Genomic DNA, 22,842 nt, shown 5'->3' on the forward strand with positions numbered 1-22,842 from the left:
GGCAGAAAGCTTGGCTTCAGGTGCGGCGTTATCTTTGCGTTTGCAAAGTAAGCCCATTGTATACAGCACACAGAGCTCACCCTGTGACAAGGCAAGGAACTCTGTGCTCAGAACTAGGATCCATATTTACTAGCATAGCATGGTTAATATTATACATTATATTATAGGAAATGTTTGTTTTTGATTTGGAATTATATTTATTGTGTACGTTGGTTGATGCAATTAATCACCCGCCCTGAAAGAAAAGCATTCATGATAAGGATGCCACTGTGCCAACACGACTTCAAAGGGGGTCTGTGGGTTCAGTGTCAGGCACTGGAGCAGGTTCAGAAACAAGAGAGGAGTGAAACAGAGGTGCCCGCGCGCTCCCATGCAATGTAAATGTTCCTATAGATCCTAACCACCGTAATGACATTGTCGAACTTAATACAGGCTGCATACCTTGGCGCGTGCGCACTGATGGACTCGCTGTGTTGGCAAGAACACTTAACGCTCTGTGCAGCACAAGGTCTGCACAGCTACTTGGTGTAGATGCCACACATGGTCCAAGGATGCCAGCGCGGACACAAGATTCTGCAGAATATGTCTCTCCAGGAGCAGGGACCAGAGAACGGCCCTGTGCCAAGATCTTCACCGAGGCGCAGGTCTATAGACGAGACCCGAGCACTCGCAGCTCGAGAGACATCTCGGAACGAGTGTAGGAAGACTACAATTCACACCCAGAGGAACACTCACATCTGAGCAAATGTGACGACAAGAAATGACAGCGACTTCGTCCCACACACGAACTCAAAGAACATTGGAGTAGCGGCAGTCACTCTGGCGTCCAGAAATAAGAGCGTCGGCGGCCCGTGCGAGAATGGCGGGGCCCGGGGTGATGGGAACAAACCTTGGTGCAAAACCAACGAAGGGAACACACAGCTGAGCCTTGAAACACTGATGAGCACAATGCACATGTTTCGTTAGGTCGAGAAACATCAATGAGACAGCTAAGCACAAAGCAAGAAACCCTAGTCACAGAAGAGTAATGCAAAAGCAATAAAGGACATAGCAGCACTTCAGCACTCATCAAGATATGTACAAGAAAGACAGACATGAGAGGAATATTAGAGATGCCGCAGGCATGTTGGAAGGATGCTTACGCACATTATTCCCGCCTCCCCTCCATACCAAGAGATGCCGGAGTAGGAGTTGCTGAAAATCAATAGACAATAGTAAGAGCATTGATAAAGGAGGGTTTACTTACTCAATAACCAGCATGGAGAGACAACGAGCAGGGTGCGCGTGCTCTGTTGTGAAGAGTTCCAGAAGAAAACAATGGGAAAAGGCAGGGATGGGGATAAGCCAAGCCCAGCCCGGAGAATCCGCGTGCAGTGCAAGAGTTCATGCCGGTGCCCCGTGGATATGGGGAGAAGGCACGTGGGACGGCCTATACCCATGGCGGCGTGGAAGGAGAGCAGGTCAAGCAAAGTGAAAGAACCCCAAAAGGAGGCAGGGATGGGGATATGCCAAGCCCAGCCCGGAGAATCCGCGTGCAGTGCAAGAGTTCATGCCGGTGCCCCGTGGATATGGGGCGAAGGCACGTGGGACGGCCTATACCCATGGCGGCGTGGAAGGAGAGCAGGTCAAGCAAAGTGAAAGAACCCCAAAAGGAGGCAGGGATGGGGATATGCCAAGCCCAGCCCGGGGAATCCGCGTGCAGTGCAAGAGTTCATGCCGGTGCCCCGTGGATATGGGGAGAAGGCACGTGGGACGGCCTATACCCATGGCGGCGTGGAAGGAGAGCAGGTCAAGCAAAGTGAAAGAACCCCAAAAGGAGGCAGGGATGGGGATATGCCAAGCCCAGCCCGGAGAATCCGCGTGCAGTGCAAGAGTTCATGCCGGTGCCCCGTGGATATGGGGCGAAGGCACGTGGGACGGACTATACCCATGGTGGCTTGGAAGGAGAGCAGGTCAAGCAAAGTGAAAGAACCCCAAAAGGAGGCAGGGATGGGGATATGCCAAGCCCAGCCCGGAGAATCCGCGTGCAGGGCAAGAGTTCATGCCGGTGCCCCGTGGATATGGGAGAAGGCACGTGGGACGGCCTATACCCATGGCGGCGTGGAAGGAGAGCAGGTCAAGCAAAGTGAAAGAACCCCAAAAGGAGGCAGGGATGGGGATATGCCAAGCCCAGCCCGGGGAATCCGCGTGCAGTGCAAGAGTTCATGCCGGTGCCCCGTGGATATGAGGAGAAGGCACGTGGGACGGACTATACCCATGGCGGCGTGGAAGGAGAGCAGGGCAAGCAAAGTGAAAGAACCCCAAAAGGAGGCAGGACTGCGGCTCAGCAATGGGAAATACGGTAAAACCACGCTGGAGCAGGGAGATTGTGTTGTCAAGGGTGCGCCCTTGTACAACGGACACATTATAAGCGCGAACTCCGTCAGATGTCGCTGAACTATATTCTAAAACGAAATGTAATTACCACACACCGCATAAGCCTTCACTTACTTAGAGGCTAAACCTGAGTCTCTAAATCAGCGCTTGTAAACACGTGTTTTTAAATGAGTGCACAAATAGCAAAGGACGGAACGTATTTCAAAAGCTGAGGCGAGGGGTTGCATCATTTCATAAAGCATGCATATGATCTCGAGCCATGTCCCCTACACTTTAGATCCGTGTCCAACTTGCTGTCTGAACACACCGTCCTCCACCAAGGATGTTCCGGCCTGTGTCTAGGTTATAGGTGACTTCTGTTCACCTTGCACATTTGGATATTATACCTATGGGTTCCCACTATGCAGCTCCAATGAGACTTCCAGAAATAGGATACTTCAAGACATTGATACATGGGACCCATATCCTGCTAGGACCCGGCAGTAGCAGCATCACAGAGGTCCCTGTCAGGTCATCTCTGGCGCTCCCGCCCCTCCAGGGCAGGCTGAGAGGAGTCTTGACCCCAGTCCATCAAGGAGTAGCGCGTGCTAGGCGATGCTGGGCTACTTGTCTGCCCCACTCCTTACAGCTTGGGGGTCTCAGATGCCCCTTCCCTTTACTCCATGCCTCAAGGCTGCTAGGAGCTGCCCCCAGCGCCGAACATGGATTCTGATGAAAATGTAAAGACAGTCTCTGCTGAGTCTATTTTAACACCATTCGAGTTCATACATTCCATTAGGGGTACAGTCGATACATACTATATAATACTCACAGTGCTGGGGAACGCCGGCCTCTTCAGAAAAGCAGATGTCGCTTCTCCAAGCTCGTCAGGCAGAAGTGACTACATCTTAAAAGCATTTCTTTCTACAAACTGGACAAGTTAGACTGCTCTACTCTGGCCAAAAGTACAAAATAATGTGACTTTATTAATGTGATCTTCGCGAAACAAATACAGACACCTTCAAACTCCACTTCTAGACACTCAAAACTGCCAGCCAATCAGCTGCTCTATCAGTAAGGTACAGAAGACAGCTTCACAAGCTTCACGCTGTTAGGAGCCGCTTCACTCTCCAAACATTGCCTTTTATCCTACCCCCAGAGTCCTCCTGGGATCTTATTATTTAACAGGGACCTCATTAAACCCTCTTTTGGGGCACATATCCAAAACACACAATAATAGTGTTTTTGTTTCCAAGAAACCTCGAGTGTACACACAGATGTGGGTCACATCTGGACCTTGAGGGACAATTCCATTTGGCAATATGTTGCGTTATTTTACGCGCGTCTGCAGGTTCATTAAAATTGATATACTCGGTATTGGGCTCGACATGTTTGCTGTCAATGAAATCTTTTCTTTTCAAAGTCACTACTGATTTAGAAACGGTCTCTTATAGGCATATCCAATGGTCGCGAACTACTCCCATAAAACAGTAGCTCGTAGCAAGTGCGATTTCAAAGCCAATAGTGATCAGCAAACAGAAATAAAAAGAGGAGGAAATGATAAAACATTTGTAATAAAAAAGCAAGCTCACGCGGATGCCACAAAGACAAAAACTGGGAACAGTAGGATAGCAACTTCCTCGTCGCCAGTATTGTAAAGAGGATTCAAAGGAAGACTCTTTGAAGTGTTTATTTCTAACACCCGCCAAATACACAGCGATGACAGCCGGCTTCAGCTCCAGCTGTCCCTTCAGTCCCTTGTACACTCTAAACCCATGTCATCACATTCTGAGACAGAACTACCACTTAAAGGAGAAACTACAACACAACCTCAAAGTTACTCACTCGTACCCCGGACCCAAACCTGAAGACGGAGCCGAGGCAGCTGCCACGCCAGTTGGATGCCCTTCCTTCTCGCTCCGATGACCCTCGTCCCTTGAGGTTCTAGTTGTTCCTGGTTTGTTTTTAATACGCCTGGCCTGGTTTAGGGTGTGCACTGCTGCCCCATGGCCATGAACAGAGGCTCCCCTCAGGCTCTTCACCACATTAGTGAAGTTGCAGAGACTGCTTTAGAGTTGCCAAAGGTGAGCCTGCCTGCACCCCCTCTTCTTGTGGTGCCAGGTAGCTTGCATGGGCCTGGTTTAGGGTGTGCACTGCTGCCCCATGGTCATGAACAGAGGCTCCCCTCAGGCTCTTCACCACATTAGTGAAGTTGCAGATACTGCTTTAGAGTGGGGCAAAGGTGAGCCTGCCTGCACCCCCTCTTCTTGTGGTGCCAGGTAGCTTGGATGGGCCTGCTTTAGGGTGTGCCCTGCTGCCCCATGGTCACGAACAGAGGCCCCCCTCAGGCTCTTCACCACATTAGTGAAGTTGCAGATACTGGTTTAGAGTGGCCAAAGGTGAGCCTGCCTGCACCCCCTCTTCTTGTGGTGCCAGGGAGAGGTGCAGCTTGGATGGGCCTGCTTTAGGGTGTGCCCTGCTGCCCCATGGTCATGAACAGAGGCTCCCCTCAGGCTCTTCACCACATTAGTGAATTTGCAGATACTGGTTTAGAGTTGCCAAAGGTGAGCCTGCCTGCACCCCCTCTTCTTGTGGTGCCAGGTAGCTTGGATGGGCCTGCTTTAGGGTGTGCCCTGCTGCCCCATGGTCACGAACAGAGGCCCCCCTCAGGCTCTTCACCACATTAGTGAAGTTGCAGATACTGGTTTAGAGTTGCCAAAGGTGAGCCTGCCTGCACCCCCTCTTCTTGTGGTGCCAGGGAGAGGTGCAGCTTGGATGGGCCTGCTTTAGGGTGTGCCCTGCTGCCCCATGGCCATGAACAGAGGCTCCCCTCAGGCTTGTCACCACATTAGTGAAGTTGCAGAGACTGCTTTAGAGTGGCCAAAGGTGAGCCTGCCTGCACCCCCTCTTCTTGTGGTGCCAGGTAGCTTGGATGGGCCTGCTTTAGGGTGTGCCCTGCTGCCCCATGGTCATGAACAGAGGCTCCCCTCAGGCTTTTCACCACATTAGTGCAGTTGCAGAGACTGCTTTAGAGTTGCCAAAGGTGAGCCTGCCTGCACCCCCTCTTCTTGTGGTGCCAGGGAGAGGTGCAGCTTGGATGGGCCTGGTTTAGGGCGTGCCCTGCTGCCCCATGGTCATGAACAGAGGCTCCCCTCAGGCTCTTCACCACATTAGTGAAGTTGCAGATACTGGTTTAGAGTGGCCAAAGGTGAGCCTGCCTGCACCCCCTCTTCTTGTGGTGCCAGGTAGCTTGCATGGGCCTGCTTTAGGGTGTGCCCTGCTACCCCATGGTCATGAACAGAGGCTCCCCTCAGGCTTGTCACCACATTAGTGAAGTTGCAGATACTGGTTTAGAGTGGCCAAAGGTGAGCCTGCCTGCACCCCCTCTTCTTGTGGTGCCAGGTAGCTTGCATGGGCCTGGTTTAGGGTGTGCCCTGCTGCCCCATGGTCAGGAACAGAGGCTCCCCTCAGGCTCTTCACCACATTAGTGAAGTTGCAGATACTGCTTTAGAGTTGCCAAAGGTGAGCCTGCCTGCACCCCCTCTTCTTGTGGTGCCAGGTAGCTTGCATGGGCCTGGTTTAGGGTGTGCCCTGCTGCCCCATGGTCATGAACAGAGGCTCCCCTCAGGCTCTTCACCACATTAGTGAAGTTGCAGAGACTGGTTTAGAGTGGCCAAAGGTGAGCCTGCCTGCACCCCCTCTTCTTGTGGTGCCAGGTAGCTTGGATGGGCCTGGTTTAGGGTGTGCCCTGCTGCCCCATGGTCATGAACAGAGGCTCCCCTCAGGCTCTTCACCACATCAGTGAAGTTGCAGATACTGGTTTAGAGTGGCCAAAGGTGAGCCTGCCTGCACCCCCTCTTCTTGTGGTACCAGGTAGCTTGGATGGGCCTGCTTTAGGGTGTGCCCTGCTGCCCCATGGCCATGAACAGAGGCTCCCCTCAGGCTTGTCACCACATTAGTGCAGTTGCAGAGACTGCTTTAGAGTGGCCAAAGGTGAGCCTGCCTGCACCCCCTCTTCTTGTGGTACCAGGTAGCTTGGATGGGCCTGCTTTAGGGTGTGCCCTGCTGCCCCATGGCCATGAACAGAGGCTCCCCTCAGGCTTGTCACCACATTAGTGCAGTTGCAGAGACTGCTTTAGAGTGGCCAAAGGTGAGCCTGCCTGCACCCCCTCTTCTTGTGGTGCCAGGTAGCTTGGATGGGCCTGGTTTAGGGTGTGCACTGCTGCCCCATGGTCATGAACAGAGGCTCCCCTCAGGCTCTTCACCACATTAGTGAAGTTGCAGAGACTGGTTTAGAGTTGCCAAAGGTGAGCCTGCCTGCACCCCCTCTTCTTGTGGTGCCAGGGAGAGGTGCAGCTTGGATGGGCCTGGCTCAAAGGAGTTTGCACTTAGATACAAAATAGGGGGTTGTCACTTGCACAGCAAAAAGTACAAATCCATTGTCCTGAGAGTGAACACATTTTTACCAGCAAAGATGAATCGAGCTGGAGCGTGCTACAGGTATGAGAGGGCGGCCGGCCCCTCAGGTAACATGAAAGTGATAGTCTGGAATGGACCGTGTGCACAGCTGAGGAGAGGTACACTTGCTAGACCACATTTCTAACAAATGTTAACACAATTTCATGCAACATGAGTAGTATACCGGGATACCTTCGCTCATCACTTCCCTGTCCTTAAAAGTGACAGCCCGGTTACCTGTGGAATGTGCGTCCTTAAAGTTTAAATGAAGTTTTAGGACCTGAAGAATGTGCGTCCTTAAAGTTTGAATGAAGTTTTAGGACCTGTGGAATGTGTGAGCATGTGTCCAAAGGGGTGGAGTTAACAGGGGACGGTCTGTTTACGGGGACAGCGAACCAGAGCCCTATGACGCTGGTTCGTCAATGTTGTGATGTAGAGGGGCGCGCCTCTTTTAGGCCCTGCTTAGAATACATATAAGTAGTCCCTATGGCGCCGTCTACAGACAGCAGGCGTCTGAATGCAGAAAGAGGCTCAGATCGATATGAAGCGATACAGCCCCCTCGTGAAAAGCCACACGTTGTTGAGGTGTCAGCCCCTTATCGAGACATACTACCAGAGCCTAACACCCCAGCACCTGGAGGCGAAGACTCAACTAGAACTATCTAAGCCTGGGGACTGCCAACTTCACAGTTCTAACGATTGCAATTGTGATGCTACAGCCGCACTCCGTCTCAGGGCCGGGGACATCATGACGGACCCTATTAAGAGCGACACCAGCGCGAGTGAAGTCTCGGGTAGTGGCATTTTCTTTGAGGGGCACAGTGAAGAGTACGCTGCTGATGCCATGGCAGCACTCCATCACATGTACGGCACACGCATGATGGACCCTATTAAGGGTGACACCAGCGACAATGAAGTCTCATGTAAGGGCAGTTTGTGTGCGGGGGTCAGTAGCGTTGACATGGAGGAATATGAAGAATCGATAGTTCCTCCTAACACCCCCATCTATGAAGACATGGTGTTTCAGGAGGACGCATCGTTGGAAATTCCAGCATCTCAAAATTTCAGATACGTCGTAGATGGTGGTGACAATGCAAAGGTTAGTAAAAATGTCACGATCAGGAGCCTGAATAATGATGTATTTTAGTTCTTCAACTAAGAGTTTGTTAATAAATCTTCTTTCTACCATAGAGAACAGCCACAGGAGGCTGCACATACTTTATAAAGCACTATGGTGAAGAAGCTGAAGAACCGCCTAGCACGACAGTCCCTGAAGACATGGTTGTTCAGCAGGAAGAGGCTCCTGAGAAGATAGTTGTGCAGCAGCCGGGTACAAGCGTCGAAGATGATGGGGAATCACAAGATATTACAGACTCAAGATTTCAGAGCCGCCGTAGAGGGTGTTGAAAATATGGAGGTTAGTAAAAAAAAAAACAACATTTTTATGAGTAGGCAGCTACATAACTATGTGTTTTATTTCTTCAGATAACTGACTGACAATCTGTCTTCTTTTGAACCCTAGATCGCAACCCCAAATAGAGAGAGTGGCTGCGACAACGTCCAAAAGCGACCAACGTATTTTTTAACTGTCTGTGGTGTTCAAAGCAGACACAAAGTATGGAGTGCCGAGACAATGAAGGGTGTGATAAATGTGTATGCGGAGTTGAGAACGGGGAGTGTGAAAAGGAGGAGCCAGGGGTGTCCTACACAGCCACGCTGGCTGTTAAAGGTTTCGCTGCGGCGGTGGCACTAAACTGTGTTAAGCGTGACTATTACAGCCTTTGTCACGGTCATAAGATCATGGATCCTGAACAGACTGCGCACGAATGTTTGTGCGAATCATACAGCTCAAGAACAATACGCTATATTTGTAGTTTGCTAGATCCGTACAAGTTGTATAAAATGCTAAGCAATGTGTATGGTATGTACACTGAAAAGAAATTTGTCCACCCCAGGATGGTGAGGATCATGGCATCGGCTCTCAAGGAGGTCCAATACGCCCCCGACCCGAACTTTAAACTATCATGTATGAAGGGGTATTGCACATCTTTTGATAGAACGATGATAGAAAGACTGGTACAAAGGCGAGCTTGTTATGTGTATAAAAAAAATAGAAAAATAGGGTCTCTGGCCCCCCGAAGGCTATTTTAGAATAAAATGAGTTAATACGTAGCGTTATATACATGCGTGTATTTAGAAAAAAATAGTAGAATGTTACGCCGTAAGGTGGGTGTTTGTTAAACCATCCTTAAGGCGTATACTGTGAAAATGTAAAGTACTTTTTTGCATATGCTTTGTTAATATTATTTTTCTAATAAAATGTCCTTACGCAAAACAAGCTTCGTTCATTGTCTGTGGGGTAGTGGCTGATAACATGCCGGGGACCCTGCTAAGAAAACTTTATTACGATACAAGGGGTGTTGGTAGTTTGGGAAGCGGCGAAGCTCTGTATAGAAGGGCTGTATATGAAAACAAACGTGTAAGCAGAGACCTGGTGAAGACGTGGTTATCAGGAGAAGAGGCGTATTCACTCCATAAACCAGCCAGAAGACACTTTAAGAGGCGCCCTACAATCGTTAATGCCCAAATAGATAATCAATGGCAGGCGGACATTATCAGCCTTCAAGATATAGCAAAACATAACAACGGTGTTCTGTATATATTAACCGTCATAGATGTGTTGTCCAAGTACGCCTTTGCAGAAGCGCTACGCGATAAAAGTGGGGCCAGTGTCGCAGCCGCTTTTAAAGCCATCTTTGAGAAGGGGCGAATACCACAAAAACTACAAACAGACGCCGGTAAAGAATTCTTAAACAAGACCTTTCAGAAATTATTAAAACACCACGGGGTTCAACATTTTGTAACACACACGGAGGTAAAAGCCGCAGTTGTAGAGCGGTTTAACAGAACTTTAAAGACTAAGATGTGGAGGTATTTTACAGCCCACAACACCTACAGATACGTGGATGTTCTACAGGCTTTTTTAGATGTATATAACGCCAGTTATCACAGGACCATCAAAACAGCGCCCTTGAAGGTAACTCGGGATAATTCGTTAACTGTTTGGAGAACGGTGTACGGCCGTAATTTCGCTACAAAGGTGAAGAAGCCTATTTTTAAAAAAGATGATCATGTCAGGATTTCAAAATTGAAAGGGGTCTTTACAAAGGGTTACCACCAGACTTTTAGCGACGAAATATTTATAGTGGAAAGTGTGGAACTTAAAGAAGGGCTGTATATTTACAAGTTAAAGGACTACGCTGGGGAAGAGGTGTCAGGGGTCTTTTACAAGGAGGAGTTACAAAGGGTACCTGATGATCCGCACCGGGTGTACACTGTTGAAAAGATTCTGAAAAGGAAAGGTAGCGGTGCTAAGAGCCAGGCATATGTCAAATGGCGGGGGTGGCCAGAGAAATGTAACAGTTGGGTGTTGGCAAGCTCCCTGAAGGGTGTGTGAGCTACAGGGCCCTCTAAAAGCAGCTGTTAAGATGGAGACAACGTCCTTTTATATTACCCTGCCATCCAACGCTTCTAAGGGGATGTTCCCCGACAACCAGATTTCTAACTACACCGTTAAATTGGCTAAGCCTGTGGACCTGCAGGGGGATTGGGAGGTAGCCCTAACCGAAATCCAATACCCTAGAACATGGAATACATTTACACCGAACGAGGCCAAGTTTTACATGAAAAGGGAGCAGGACCCTTTGACTATGTACGCTGACATCCCATACGGCTACTACCCAACAGTTACAAGTGTTGTCGACGCCATCAACAAGTCCATAGCCAACATCGAGACATATTCCAATATCCACCTTTCGCTAGATGCTGTGAGAAGGAAGGTTCTTCTTAAAGCCCCGAACCGCAACACAACTTTTAACTGCACCGGTAAATTAAGAAGAGTTTTAGGCACCGTACTACATTCCAAAAGTCAGGTTGCGCATGATAATACCTGTCCCGATATTAACGCAGGGTTCTACACGCTCTATGTGTATAGCGATATTGTAGAGGCCCAGAGGATCGGCGATAGTTACGCTCCATTGTTGAGATGGGTCCATGTACAAGGTGAAAATAATACAATGGTCAATATACAATTCACCAAACCCGACTACGTCACAGTTTCTAAAAACCATTTTGACACTATTTCAATTATGATCTTCGATGATCAGTCCGAACCGGTGTCCTTTAAATACGGGAAAGTTATTGTTAAGCTTCATTTAAGGCCAAGACGCGACAGAGGCTACTAAGTGGGCATCATGGTAGTTGTGAAAACATACGGGGACCCTTCTATGTACAGGGACTATTACCGAAACCAGGCCGGCTATGGAGGGCCGTCGTACTTTCAGGGGTCACCGGTTATGTACGGTGCTGGTCTAGGGGGCTTCTTCCGCAGTCTGTTTAGAAGGGCTATGCCCATCTTGAGAAGAGGATATGAAATTGTAAAACCCCATGTGAAAGCGGCCGCCACGAACATAGCCCAAGACGTTGTAGGATCTGTTACATCGGCGGTTGCAGAGCGCATGAACAAGCAACCGCAAGAAGGAGCTGGATTGGTGTACCAACTGCGTGCAGGTGTTAAAAGGAAGAGGCGTGCATCAAGACGCAGAGGCCCTCCGGTCCCCTATAAAAAAAGGAGGAGTTCTTCAAAACGTACTCACAAAAGGAGAGCGCCAAGACGGAAGAGAGCTGCGAAGAAGAAGAGAAGCGGTTCTAAAGTAAATATTTTATAAAAAGCGGTGTAAACTAAAACATGGCCTTCGTACACTGTGCATCCGGCGAGTGTGCCAAATCTGAGTTAGACTTTTTTACTCTAAACCCGACGCAGACGAGCATCGAAAACAGCTTCTACATAGAGGTATCACCTTTAGCCGCCTTGACACCGCTGGCCCCTATAGAGTTTTGTGTGTCGGGGTCCACGGATATGTATTTGGATCTCAACAACACGCTGATCCATCTTATGTGTAAAATCGTAAAACCTGATGGTACCGACATAGCAGCAGACGCTAAAGTGGCGACGATCGCTTACCCGCTAGCAACAATGTTTAATCAGGTGGACATCACCCTGGGTGATCGACTCATCACACAGAGCGATAACATGTACGCCTACAGAGCCTACCTAGAGAGCATTCTAAATGACAGTAGCGACGCCCTCGACACGCAGCTTTCAGCGGGGCTCTTCTACAAGGATACACCAGGGCATTTTGAAGTCAAGGAGCTGGACGGTGACAATCAAGGTTTTGTAAAAAGAGCAGGGTTTGCGGGAAATAGTAACCAGTTTGATCTCCTGGGGCGCATACATTCAGACCTCTTCTTCCAAGATAAACTGCTCATCAACGGAATTGATCTTAAGATCAAGCTCACGTGCAACAAGGACTCATTTTGTCTCATCAGCGGCGATGCGCACCAGTACAAACTGGACATACTATCGGCGAGTCTATTTGTAAAGAGAGTGAAAGTGTCACCGAGCGTCAGACTAGCTCACGCTGACGCTTTGCAAATATCAAACGCCAAGTACGCTGTGGATAGAGTAGCTCTGAAGGTATTCAGCATCCCGGCCGGTACACGGCTAACACAGCAGCAGAATTTATTTCTGGGACAACTACCCAAGCTTATCATCATCGGATTTGTGGACAATACAGCTTTTAGCGGCGTTTACACCTCAAACCCCTTCAATTTTAAGCACTACAGCATCAACTACGCCGCCTTGGTCCATGAGGGCTCTGTGATTCCTGCAAAACCCTACACACCCAGTTTTATAACCTCCAACTACATCAGGGAATATCAGGGGTTGGTGTCGATAACTGGGAAGCATCTACGGGACTGCGGAGTAGCCGTGTCAAGAGAAGGCTATGGGACCGGATACACACTGTTCGCATTCGACCTGACCCCCGACATGGAAGATGGAGGGCACTACAACCTGGTCAAAAATGGGAATCTAAAAGCTGAAATACGCTTTAGTAATCCGTTACCTACGAATGTGAACATGATCGTCTACTCGGTATTCGACAGTATCATTCAGATCAACCACGCCAGACAAGTTCTGTTTGACTATCTTTAAAGAGCTTGTGAAATGGACACTGTGCAGATACGGGACTTCTTAACCAGACATAAATACGCTAGGAAATACTTTTTAGGTGTTTTCCCTAGCGACGGGCTACCAGGCGAAATAGGGTCAGAAAGACCCCGCACCCTAGTCTTTAACACAGATCCCCATTACAAGGGAGGAACACACTGGGCTGCTGTGTTTATAGATAGTGACAAGGTTACGGTGTTTGACAGTACAGCAGAGTTCCCCGAACACCATCTGTATACACAACCCGTATTCAAGTTTGTGAAAAAAGTCGCAGCGCGGGTGGAGTATAACAAGCTGAGGGTCCAGGATTCGTTAGCCATCACATGTGGGGAGCACTGTCTTTATTTTATCAGTAAAATGTCGGAGGGTGTGCCTTTTAGAAATTTCTTAAATCTATATTCGAGTGACCTTGTTAACAACGATAGTCTAGTTGTGAAATATGTAAAAGAAAATACAAGGGCATCGGTCAGGCCTGTGAAAACCGAATATAGCGTTTGTCAAAATTGTAAGGGTTTGTAACCCGGCTATGTTTAATAATGACCGTTTAAAATAAAAAGGCATTTTTAAAACAAATATTCAGACTCTGTATTTCTATGCATGTACATACACCATAATTAAAAAATTTTTTAAAAGACGAGTGAAACGTGTTGAAAAGTTATAAAAAAGTGTTTATTACAAACAGGTTTGCAGGCTTGACATTACAAGGGCGGACCCTGCTGAAGCAATATATATGAAGAAAAAAAAAATAATCAGAAAACGATTTTACAAGTAGTAGGCACAGCAATTCCGAATAAAGTCTGTAGAAACATTATGGCTCAAGCCACGTCGCGGATTTGTGCAGAGTCCTCTTTCTCCGGGCAGCCGCCGTAGGAGGGGTAGTCCACGATGGTGAAAGGAGGGGGCCGACAGAGGCGGCTGGCGATGGGGGGAGGGGGTCCTTCAAAATTTCAAGCATACGGCGGTGGTCATTATTAACCACGATTGTTGAAGGTATATTGAGTTCAGCAGCGGCTCGCAGAAACTGATCCCAACCTCTAGGAGCATTTTGAGGTGTTAGAGTTTTAGGATGCGTGAGCCCTTTGACTAGATCGTACATGTGCGAGCCAACAATAGGCTGCCCCCTGTAGAGAAATTCACCTCTGTCATTCCACGTTGCTATGTCTTTAGAAGCGGAGAGTTTACTCATCAACATTTGCGCAGCTCCCCTGTGCCTCTGACCTATATTATTTAAGAGGTCGTCAACGAAGATATCGGGGGGCGGTGCATGGGTAGGCTGTGACTGCTGGGGTTGAGGAGCTGGCGTTGTTGCTGCTGGTTGTTCAGAGTCCGTGGTATATAGAGTTAGCTTATTTTTTTCAGCATCCCATTGTTTGTAGTAGCTTAAAAAGTTTTTAAGGGTGGTTGTGTAAAGGTTAGCTTTGTCGTACGGATTTAGATCTGTCCTGTTCAAAATGTCTTTAATTTCAGCATCCAGACGTTGAGTCTCATTTCGCCGTATATCCCATGCATTGTCCGCAGAAGAACCCAACTGCTCCAACTGCTGTCTAGGAACCAGATACATCTTAGAGGCGTGCTCCATCACTGGCCTGAGATGAGACTTGTAATTAGGGGTATGGCTATGCCCAACAAAGAGCCTATAAAACCCCCAGACTGTTTCACAAGTTTCTTCTTGGTAATGAGTGAGGACCTTTTATTACTGAGCTTCTTGATAAGCTGCCGCTTCTTCTTCAACACCTGTAACTGGCTCTTGGATATAGGGACGTTGCCTTTTAGGGTGTTTAGGGCTATTTCTGAAATGGCCGCAACTAAATCGTCAGAAGCTGAGCAGAGGATGGCCTTTCGGTGCTGGGGGCTGGCTGTAACTAGCATCTTCAGGAGAGCTAAATTGCGGCGTAGTCGTTCAGACATGGTCAATACCGTGTGTTATAAGGGTCAGGCTGCGAATGTCTGTAAGGGGGTTTCAACGCCGCTTTTTATAGGCTTGGGACTTGGTCTTTGGGGTGTAAGCGACAGGGAGCTCCGGTGGAAAAAGATCGGCCCTCAGTCTATAGTCTTCTAGAGTATTATTTTTTAAGTCGACCAACAGGTAGCCGTGGGGTTTTGCGGTAGCGTCGTTAAAGGCCTCCATGAAGAAGTGTGTGTTTCCAGGATACATCTGTTTAGCTATGACGGATATTTGCTGCTTATCGCGGGGATTTTTAAATAAAACAAGGTATGAGGCGTTGAGAGCTATAGAGCGACTGTTCTTACCCTTGTAAAACAAGTTCTGCACAATGTAGCATATGCTTAGATTGCGATGATGTGAATATTGAGTAAAAGCTCTCTCTAACTCAGGATGATCACCACCTTCACGCATAAGGTCATCAACAATTACCATGTTTACAAGGGCAGGGGGAAGCAGCTCATCATCGTTGAGATTGTCTGGTATACCTTCTATAAATCTGATATGTGGGAAACGACGGGACAGATCAGTATAAAGATCTTGCCAGCATGAATAGAGCCAAACAATGTTATTAGGGGTTTGGGATAAAACGCCGGCAGCATTTTCTAAGAGCTTCTTTATAAATCTGACTGTATAGCACACTCTTTAAAGATCTGTAAACACCCCCCGCACGTCCGCGTACAATGAGGGCTATGACTCTGAAAGTACCATAGGCGACTAGTTCAGCCTTACTCTGTAAAAAGCTTCGAGAGGTTTTCTAAAAACTCCACGTCGTCAAACATGTCGAGAGACCGTCGTTTGGTGAACAGCGGACTGTCAAAGCCCTGCCCCTGGAAGCGTATCTGGAAAAAATCATTAGGACCCACATCGTGTAACAACCTTTCTATGAGCACTTGCACAGCCCTGTGTATGGCTAAAACACCTTCATCTGAGGACCTTATCCGATGTATGTTCACAAACCTAAACTCCTCATAGTGTTCTATAGCGTTAAATCTCTCTACAGTACGCCTGTACCTTCTGACACTCTCTAACAAGACGTCCTCGGCGTCTTCACCCTGAGGAATTTGACCTGGTGGGGAGTTTGTTGGTGTATCATTTTGGGGGTTCTGCCTTAGTGTGGGCTCTGTGTTTCTTTTAAGAACCCTTGTAGCGCATATTCTGGCTTTCTTTAGCTTACTTATTAAAAGCCTTCGCTGCCTAGCGCTACTAGCCCGCTTTTGCTTTTTACAGTCCCCTGCTTTTCTAGGCATCCGCCCCCCTCCGTTCTGGACAGTGTGCTCGGCATCGGGGGTCGCCGTACTGGTGGAGCCTGCTGCTACAGGCCCAGGCCTAGAGCCGTCTATGTGTTCTGGGTTCAGAAGTACTGCCTCTCTAACCTCTGAGCCCTTCAAATGCCCGCCTCTCTGGCCGTTCGCTCCTGGACAAGGGTGCTGTAGGGTGACGTGTACGGGTGTATGTGCTGCAGGGGTCGCTTGTGAAAATGTATGGCCTTGTTTGCGAGGGGCTATGTACTTTTTACGCCGGAGCAGTCGTAAGAAGCGCACTGACTTTGTCAGTATTGTCTGTACACTTCTGCTGTATTTTGAACTTTTAGTAACGGCCGGAGGTGTCTTTAGGGACCGTCGCCTGCATAGTCACGCATTTACACCCCATAGGTTTGACGTAATTGTCTGACAAGTATGGAGGACACCCCTTTTAAACACAGCAAAACTTTGCAGTATGTTCTGCTCCGCTTCCGTCCTAATCCTTGCACCACTACACCCCCACACCCCATTTTTTAAGGCTGCTGCGCTCGATTGTCGCTTTAACCTTCTGACAGCCAACTGTATGTCATTCAAATAAGCTCCTATTTCATCCTTTACAGAAGCATATTGCGGCTCATTGGGGATGAACACCCCGCCTGTTTGTATAACGCTCTCTGACACACCAGCCGGTGCAACACCATTCTGTAAAGGAGGGTCCTGGGGGATGATAGAAGCGGGGTCCCAGTGCGAACACCCAGGAACGCTCGTTGCCGGGTTCTCACTATCGTAAATGACCCAATCCTGATCTGCCCCAGCGTCCAAGTCCATACTGTTATCAGCGTATATTGGTGGGGCTGATGAGGTGGTTACATTGGATACGGGGCTGGTTGGATTGTACGCCCCAGGGACGGTGCTCGGGGACATAATGCATGGCGAGTGTAATTGACTGTCGCTAGAATTGAGGGTCCTATCGGTTAAGGACTTGTTGGGTGCGTGAGCGGTTGAAGGTGCAACAGTTGTGAGCATATCCTTATCATGGGTGTTAGACGGCCCCTCGTGTGCTACGTCTACAGCCCCTGTCAGAGTCTTGTGGCAGTCGCTGCTACTGGTATAAGGGTCTTCTAGGGGTTGAATATTTTCACTGATGGAGGCCCTATGTCCTGCAGGAATGATTATAGAAGGCCCTACCCCTGTTTCTACTTGCGGCCAGGGGTCCCCTTGCTGATTCTTGAGATATTTTCTAGAGAGGCGATTTACTTTAGGGGCTGGTGGTGGCACGGGTACTCCTGCAACAGGTGCCACATCCGCGGGGCCCTTAGAGATTATGGGGGCCGAGGGCTCATTCCACGGCTTGACACCTTTTTTTAATGATAGGTCTAACGGATTTGTTTGTGGTTCAGGGTACCCTTGTTTCTTGTTGAGATCTAAAGGGTCTGCCGGGGCCTCAGGGATAATCTGTTTCTTGTTGAGATCTAAAGGGTCTGCCTGTGACTCTGGGCCAATCTGTTTCTTGTTGAGTTCTAAAGGTGTTGCTTGGGAAACCGGGCCCGCTGGTTTCTTCACCTTGAGGGGAAAAGATGCTGTTTGGCGACCAGTGTTCAACTGTTTCTTCTTCTTAAGGGGGGGTTTGCTTGTGCTGAGAATCCCTTTTGAGACCTTGAGAGTGTTCATCCTGTTAACTGGGGTATTGATTTGACATGTCACGGCTACGCCTGTTCGCTGCTGGATGTGATCGTAATAAGAGCATAAAGTGTCTTGGCGTGCACTCCTACTCACACCTTTAGATGCTTGCCCCGTATTCTGGACGGTCTTTGTGATGTCCCTTAAAGGTGCTGTAGTCCTCTTAACCGTACACATTTTTCTCCAGACCTCTTGTGTGCCGCTTCTAGAATATAAACATAAAAATATATATTAGAAAAAATAGGGTCCCACAGACACAACACCCCCACACCTAGTTTCTACACACTCTTTATACACCAGGTACTACATGTCGATGACCCTTTCTGCTTGTGAGTTCTTCCCTTATTTTTTTTTTGTGAAAAAACACACCTGCTAGAGGCCTTTTCCCCGCTGTTTTCTTTGTCGCCGGGCCCTTTTTAGACGGTGAAGCTTTCCTCTTCAGAGACCTTTCTTTTGACCGTGAATCTGTAGGCTCTTGCACAGTCCTGCTGCCCTGGCACGACGTCGATGGACCTGTAAAGAAAAAAATAATTACCTTTGAAATATAAACTAGATCTTAGCAATTCCTTCGGAGGCGCCCTCCTACAGTTCCCACGCTGTGTTTTTTTTTTTTTGGGGTGGGTACTAGTCCCACCATGTCTTAGGCAGTTTAAAGAACCATGGCATTTTTTTATTTTTTTTTATTTATTTACCGGTAGGAACTGCGTTATCCTGTAAATCGACCGCCGGGTCTTGACCATCCAGGTACAACTCCAGATCCGTCACATGTTGGTATAATACGTCATCATCAACTATAGATTCAAACACATATGGGAATACCATTAGATAAAAATAGTTTGAGACATGATTGTGAAAACATTACAAAGAGCTAAACAACTCTAAAATGCACCTACCCTTCATTGTGGTAAGTAGGTCATCGATGTTGAATGATAATACAGGGAGGTCTTGTGTCTGGGTTAAATACAAAAAAATAATTTAAAAAACATATTACACAGTGACACACATCCTTACACAGGACATGTGTAACCACAGGCCCACCACTTGTACAGGTTGTTATCTGCAGACATTTTATTTATTTTTCCCCCTAGAAACACTGATCCTAAACGACATGGTTTTATAAATAAATAACACCCAATACCAGGGGCAGCAGTCGCTTTAGAGGGGCATGGTTAAATGTAGAAAAGCCCCGCTCCCTTAAACCCCCAACAACCCCTGAAATGAAAGGGTTCATGTGTAACGCAAATGATTCTTTTGTAAAATGCTCTAAAACTCTCCCTGGTAATGTTCGCGCTATATAAAATTACATTAAAATAAACAACGGTCCCTGGCCGTGCTCCAAAACATTAGGACATTGTTGGCGCTATATTAGCATGGTGCCTTTGAGATTATGTTTGACCAGCATCTTTTGTTGTTTTATATGCCCCTCTGTAGGTCATTTACTTCTGTAACATGTACATTTGTAACATTCACCTCCTGTAACGTAACTGTTCCTATTGTGGAGCGCTCTGACACTGCTGGGGTAAAGTCAGCGCTATATAAAAATGTATAAATACATTTAACAAAAGAAAGCCGCAAGGACGCTTGTAATCCTGTCCCTGCAGCTGAAAATACGTTTTTTTTATATTTATTGTGGGACCCCTTGGATGCCCCAACCCCCCAACTACTCCTCCTGGACGGTGTGCACAACGTGTACACTGGTAATCCGGCCTCCCCACTCCTGTTTCTAAAGCCTATAATCACAGCTCTTGTGTAATGTAACTGACCCTTTTGTAAAGCATTCTGACATCTTGGGGTAAAGTTCGCGCTATATACAATTGCCCCCTTTTTAAAATAAAAAGAAACCCACAGGGACTCTGCTAAAACGGTCCCTATGGGCTTTAAATACGTTTTTTAATATTTATTGCTGCCCACTGGTTGCCCCAGCCCGCAACAAAACGCGGAAACCCTGCAGCCATGAGCTTCTTTCTCGTGGCTGGTAGGACCCTCACACATGCTTCCCTGACGCCGCCACTGGGACCCTCGTGGAAGCCTTTTATTTTAAAAAGGCAGCCACGCTCCGGAGTCGAAAGCGGAACACCACGGACTCCGGGGCCCGTATTTTTATAAAATAACGTGGGCACCGAGCCACCACGGACTCTGGGGCCCGTGTTTTTATAAACTAACGTGGGCACTGAGCCCCCACCATTACCGCCAGAGCACCTGTGGTGCACAACAGTTTCTGGGACTCCTAATTTATAATTACAGGGGCCCCAGCGATTCCGCACCAATACAGAACAAGCCCCAAGACCCTGCACAGGCCCCAAAGAGCAGCGTTCAACCCTGGGACTTGCGCCAAAGACAGATGGCCTGAGCCATCCCTGGGCCTGAAGCAGGAGTTCACAGCCAGCATAAGCATATGGTGAGTACAAAACAGTATTATTTTATTTTTATTTTGCTTTGTAAATTGTTTAATATGTTTTACATGTTCTGTATTCACTTTTAAATGCCCACCCCCCTACCCCGCTCTACACTGTATTTAAAGTCATGAGCAGCCCATCAAAAAACTATCACGGCCATTCACATTACATATATGAAGCCTTGCAACTTTTAAAAAATAACATGCCAGCCATATTCAACCTCCACATTATACAACTTAAGCCGCATACCATCACTACATTAAGGATTAATTAAAGCAGCGTGAATGCATTTCCTACATTGCGCTAGACACCCTTTTAAAAGTACAACATTATTTAATTTAAGGGCATTCCCCTTGAGCATTGCGCCATTTAAAATGACAACCCCTGCATTAAGCATTATTTAAAACAACGTGAACACATTTTCTACACGGCGCTAGACACCCTTTTAAAAGTACAACAGTATTTAATTTAAGGGCATTCCCCTTGCGCATTGCGCCATTTAAAATGACAACCCCTGCATTAAGCATTATTTAAAACAACGTGAACACATTTTCTACACGGCGCTAGACACCCTTTTAAAAGTACAACAGTATTTAATTTAAGGGCATTCCCCTTGCGCATTGCGCCGTTTAAAATGACAACCTCTGCATTAAGCATTATTTAAAACAACGTGAACACATTTTCTACACGGCGCTAGACACCCTTTTAAAAGTACAACAGTATTTAATTTAAGGGCATTCCCCTTGCGCATTGCGCCGTTTAAAATGACAACCCCATGCATTAAGTATTATTTAAAACAACTTGAACATATTTTCTACACGGCGCTAGACACCCTTTTAAAAGTACAACAGTATTTAATTTAAGGGCATTCCCCTTGCGCATTGCGCCATTTAAAATGACAACCCCTGCATTAAGCATTATTTAAAACAACGTGAACACATTTTCTACACGGCGCTAGACACCCTTTTAAAAGTACAACAGTATTTAATTTAAGGGCATTCCCCTTGCGGATTGCTCCGTTTAAAATGACAACCCCTGCATTAAGCATTATTTAAAACAACGTGAACACATTTTCTACACGGCGCTAGACACCCTTTTTTAAATTTTTTTTTTTTTTTTAAAAGTACAATCCTAATCCCCCCTTAAATACATTTCAACATATTACATTAAATAAATCCTTAAGACATCAACACTGTACAAGTACTCCTATTTTACCTCATTAAGAGTAGAGCATGCCGCATCAATCTGAGAAAATGCCATTCTGTCCTTTAAATCCTTGTGTTAGGCAGGTGCAGCAGCAAAACAAGCCCAGGGCTCTGTTCCAAAAGGGTCTTTTAAATGTCTGTATCTCCTGTACTCTAAAGTCTGCTTTTATACTTGTCCTTGCATGCTAATTAGAAGAGTGTAACACATTATGTATGGCTGGGAGGGCTTACATACAGGTAAAGGGGTCTTGGGCGAAAACATTTTCAGACATCTGCAGTGACGGTTTGGGATCCCTGATAGCATTTTGACATCTTCTAATCCTGTTTGAACATTGGCGTAAGGAGCTAGGCCCCGGAAATGTTTGTAAACCCTGCTGTGTGACTGATAAAATTATAGCAGGCCCTGTGTTTTCTCCGCCCTGTGTTATCTGATTATCCTGCTCTGCTCAAGACTGCTGGGGGGTAGTTTGCAGCCATCAGTTCTTTAAAGACACATTCCTCAGGTCCCCAAAACTTTTTTTTTTTTAAACTTTATGGACACACATTCCACAGGTCCTAAAACTTCATTCAAATTTTAAGGACACACATTCTTCAGAGTAGGAACTGACACACATTCCACAGGTCCTAAAACTTCATTCAAACTTTAAGGACGCACATTCCACAGGTCCTAAAACTTCATTCAAACTTTAAGGACGCACATTCCACAGGTCCTAAAACTTCATTCAAACTTTAAGGACGCACATTCTTCAGGTCCTAAAACTTCATTTAAACTTTAAGGACGCACATTCCACAGGTAACCGGGCTGTCACTTTTAAGGACAGGGAAGTGATGAGCGAAGGTATCCCGGTATACTACTAACATGTAACAACAACAATGGTCTCACATTGGTATTACCATGAGTTTTCAATTGCTTTAAAAAAAAAAAAAAAAAGAATTTGAACATCATTCAATGTATACGAGTACAATTATCATTGATTCATGATAATCAATGCATGGAAAACGTTTCACAATCATAACATTTATGACAATGTAAACACAGAGAGTGGCGATTGATGACCTTCGGCCCAATGCATTTCGGGACCTCGTGTCCCTTCCTCAGGGGCCACTGCCGGTAAAAAACGAACATGTATTTCGATTATGTGGTAACAATGCGAAATTTTATGCAAAAACAGATAGAGCCATCCACTCCAGCGACACCCCAGGGAACTGCAATAGCAGGAATAAAAGACCATACACGCTGTGCACAAGTAAACATATCAACTCGTGGTGGTAAGTACAGATAGCGCAGAGACAACGGTAGAATGGCAATGGAATGGGCAAGCAACAATCATGGTGACATAAAAACACACCTAGAAACCCCAAGGCATGAAATGAGCATGCTCATGTGTCATAAACTGCAGAGCGACACCCAAAGGAAGCAAGCATTTGCAATGCAATCGGTCTCGCCTTTGAGACCTTATAATTCAATTCAATTCTTTTATTGTTTGATTAA

At 47.0% G+C, this 22,842-nt stretch overlaps 1 protein-coding gene across 1 annotated transcript; it reads left to right on the top strand.

The window, feature by feature from the left end:
• Positions 1-11,848: 11,848 nt before the first annotated feature.
• LOC146869198 (uncharacterized protein F54H12.2-like) lies at positions 11,849-14,431 on the top strand. The gene is made up of 3 exons (XM_085632486.1): positions 11,849-12,049; positions 12,161-12,808; positions 14,351-14,431. Exons 1-3 carry the CDS (start codon positions 11,849-11,851, stop codon positions 14,429-14,431), a joined length of 930 nt encoding a protein of 309 aa, XP_085488612.1.
• The last annotated feature ends 8,411 nt before the right edge of the window (positions 14,432-22,842 follow it).

Source organism: Triturus cristatus, chromosome 1_1 (assembly GCF_964204655.1).
Source record: "Triturus cristatus chromosome 1_1, aTriCri1.1, whole genome shotgun sequence".
Lineage (NCBI taxonomy): Eukaryota > Metazoa > Chordata > Amphibia > Caudata > Salamandridae > Triturus > Triturus cristatus.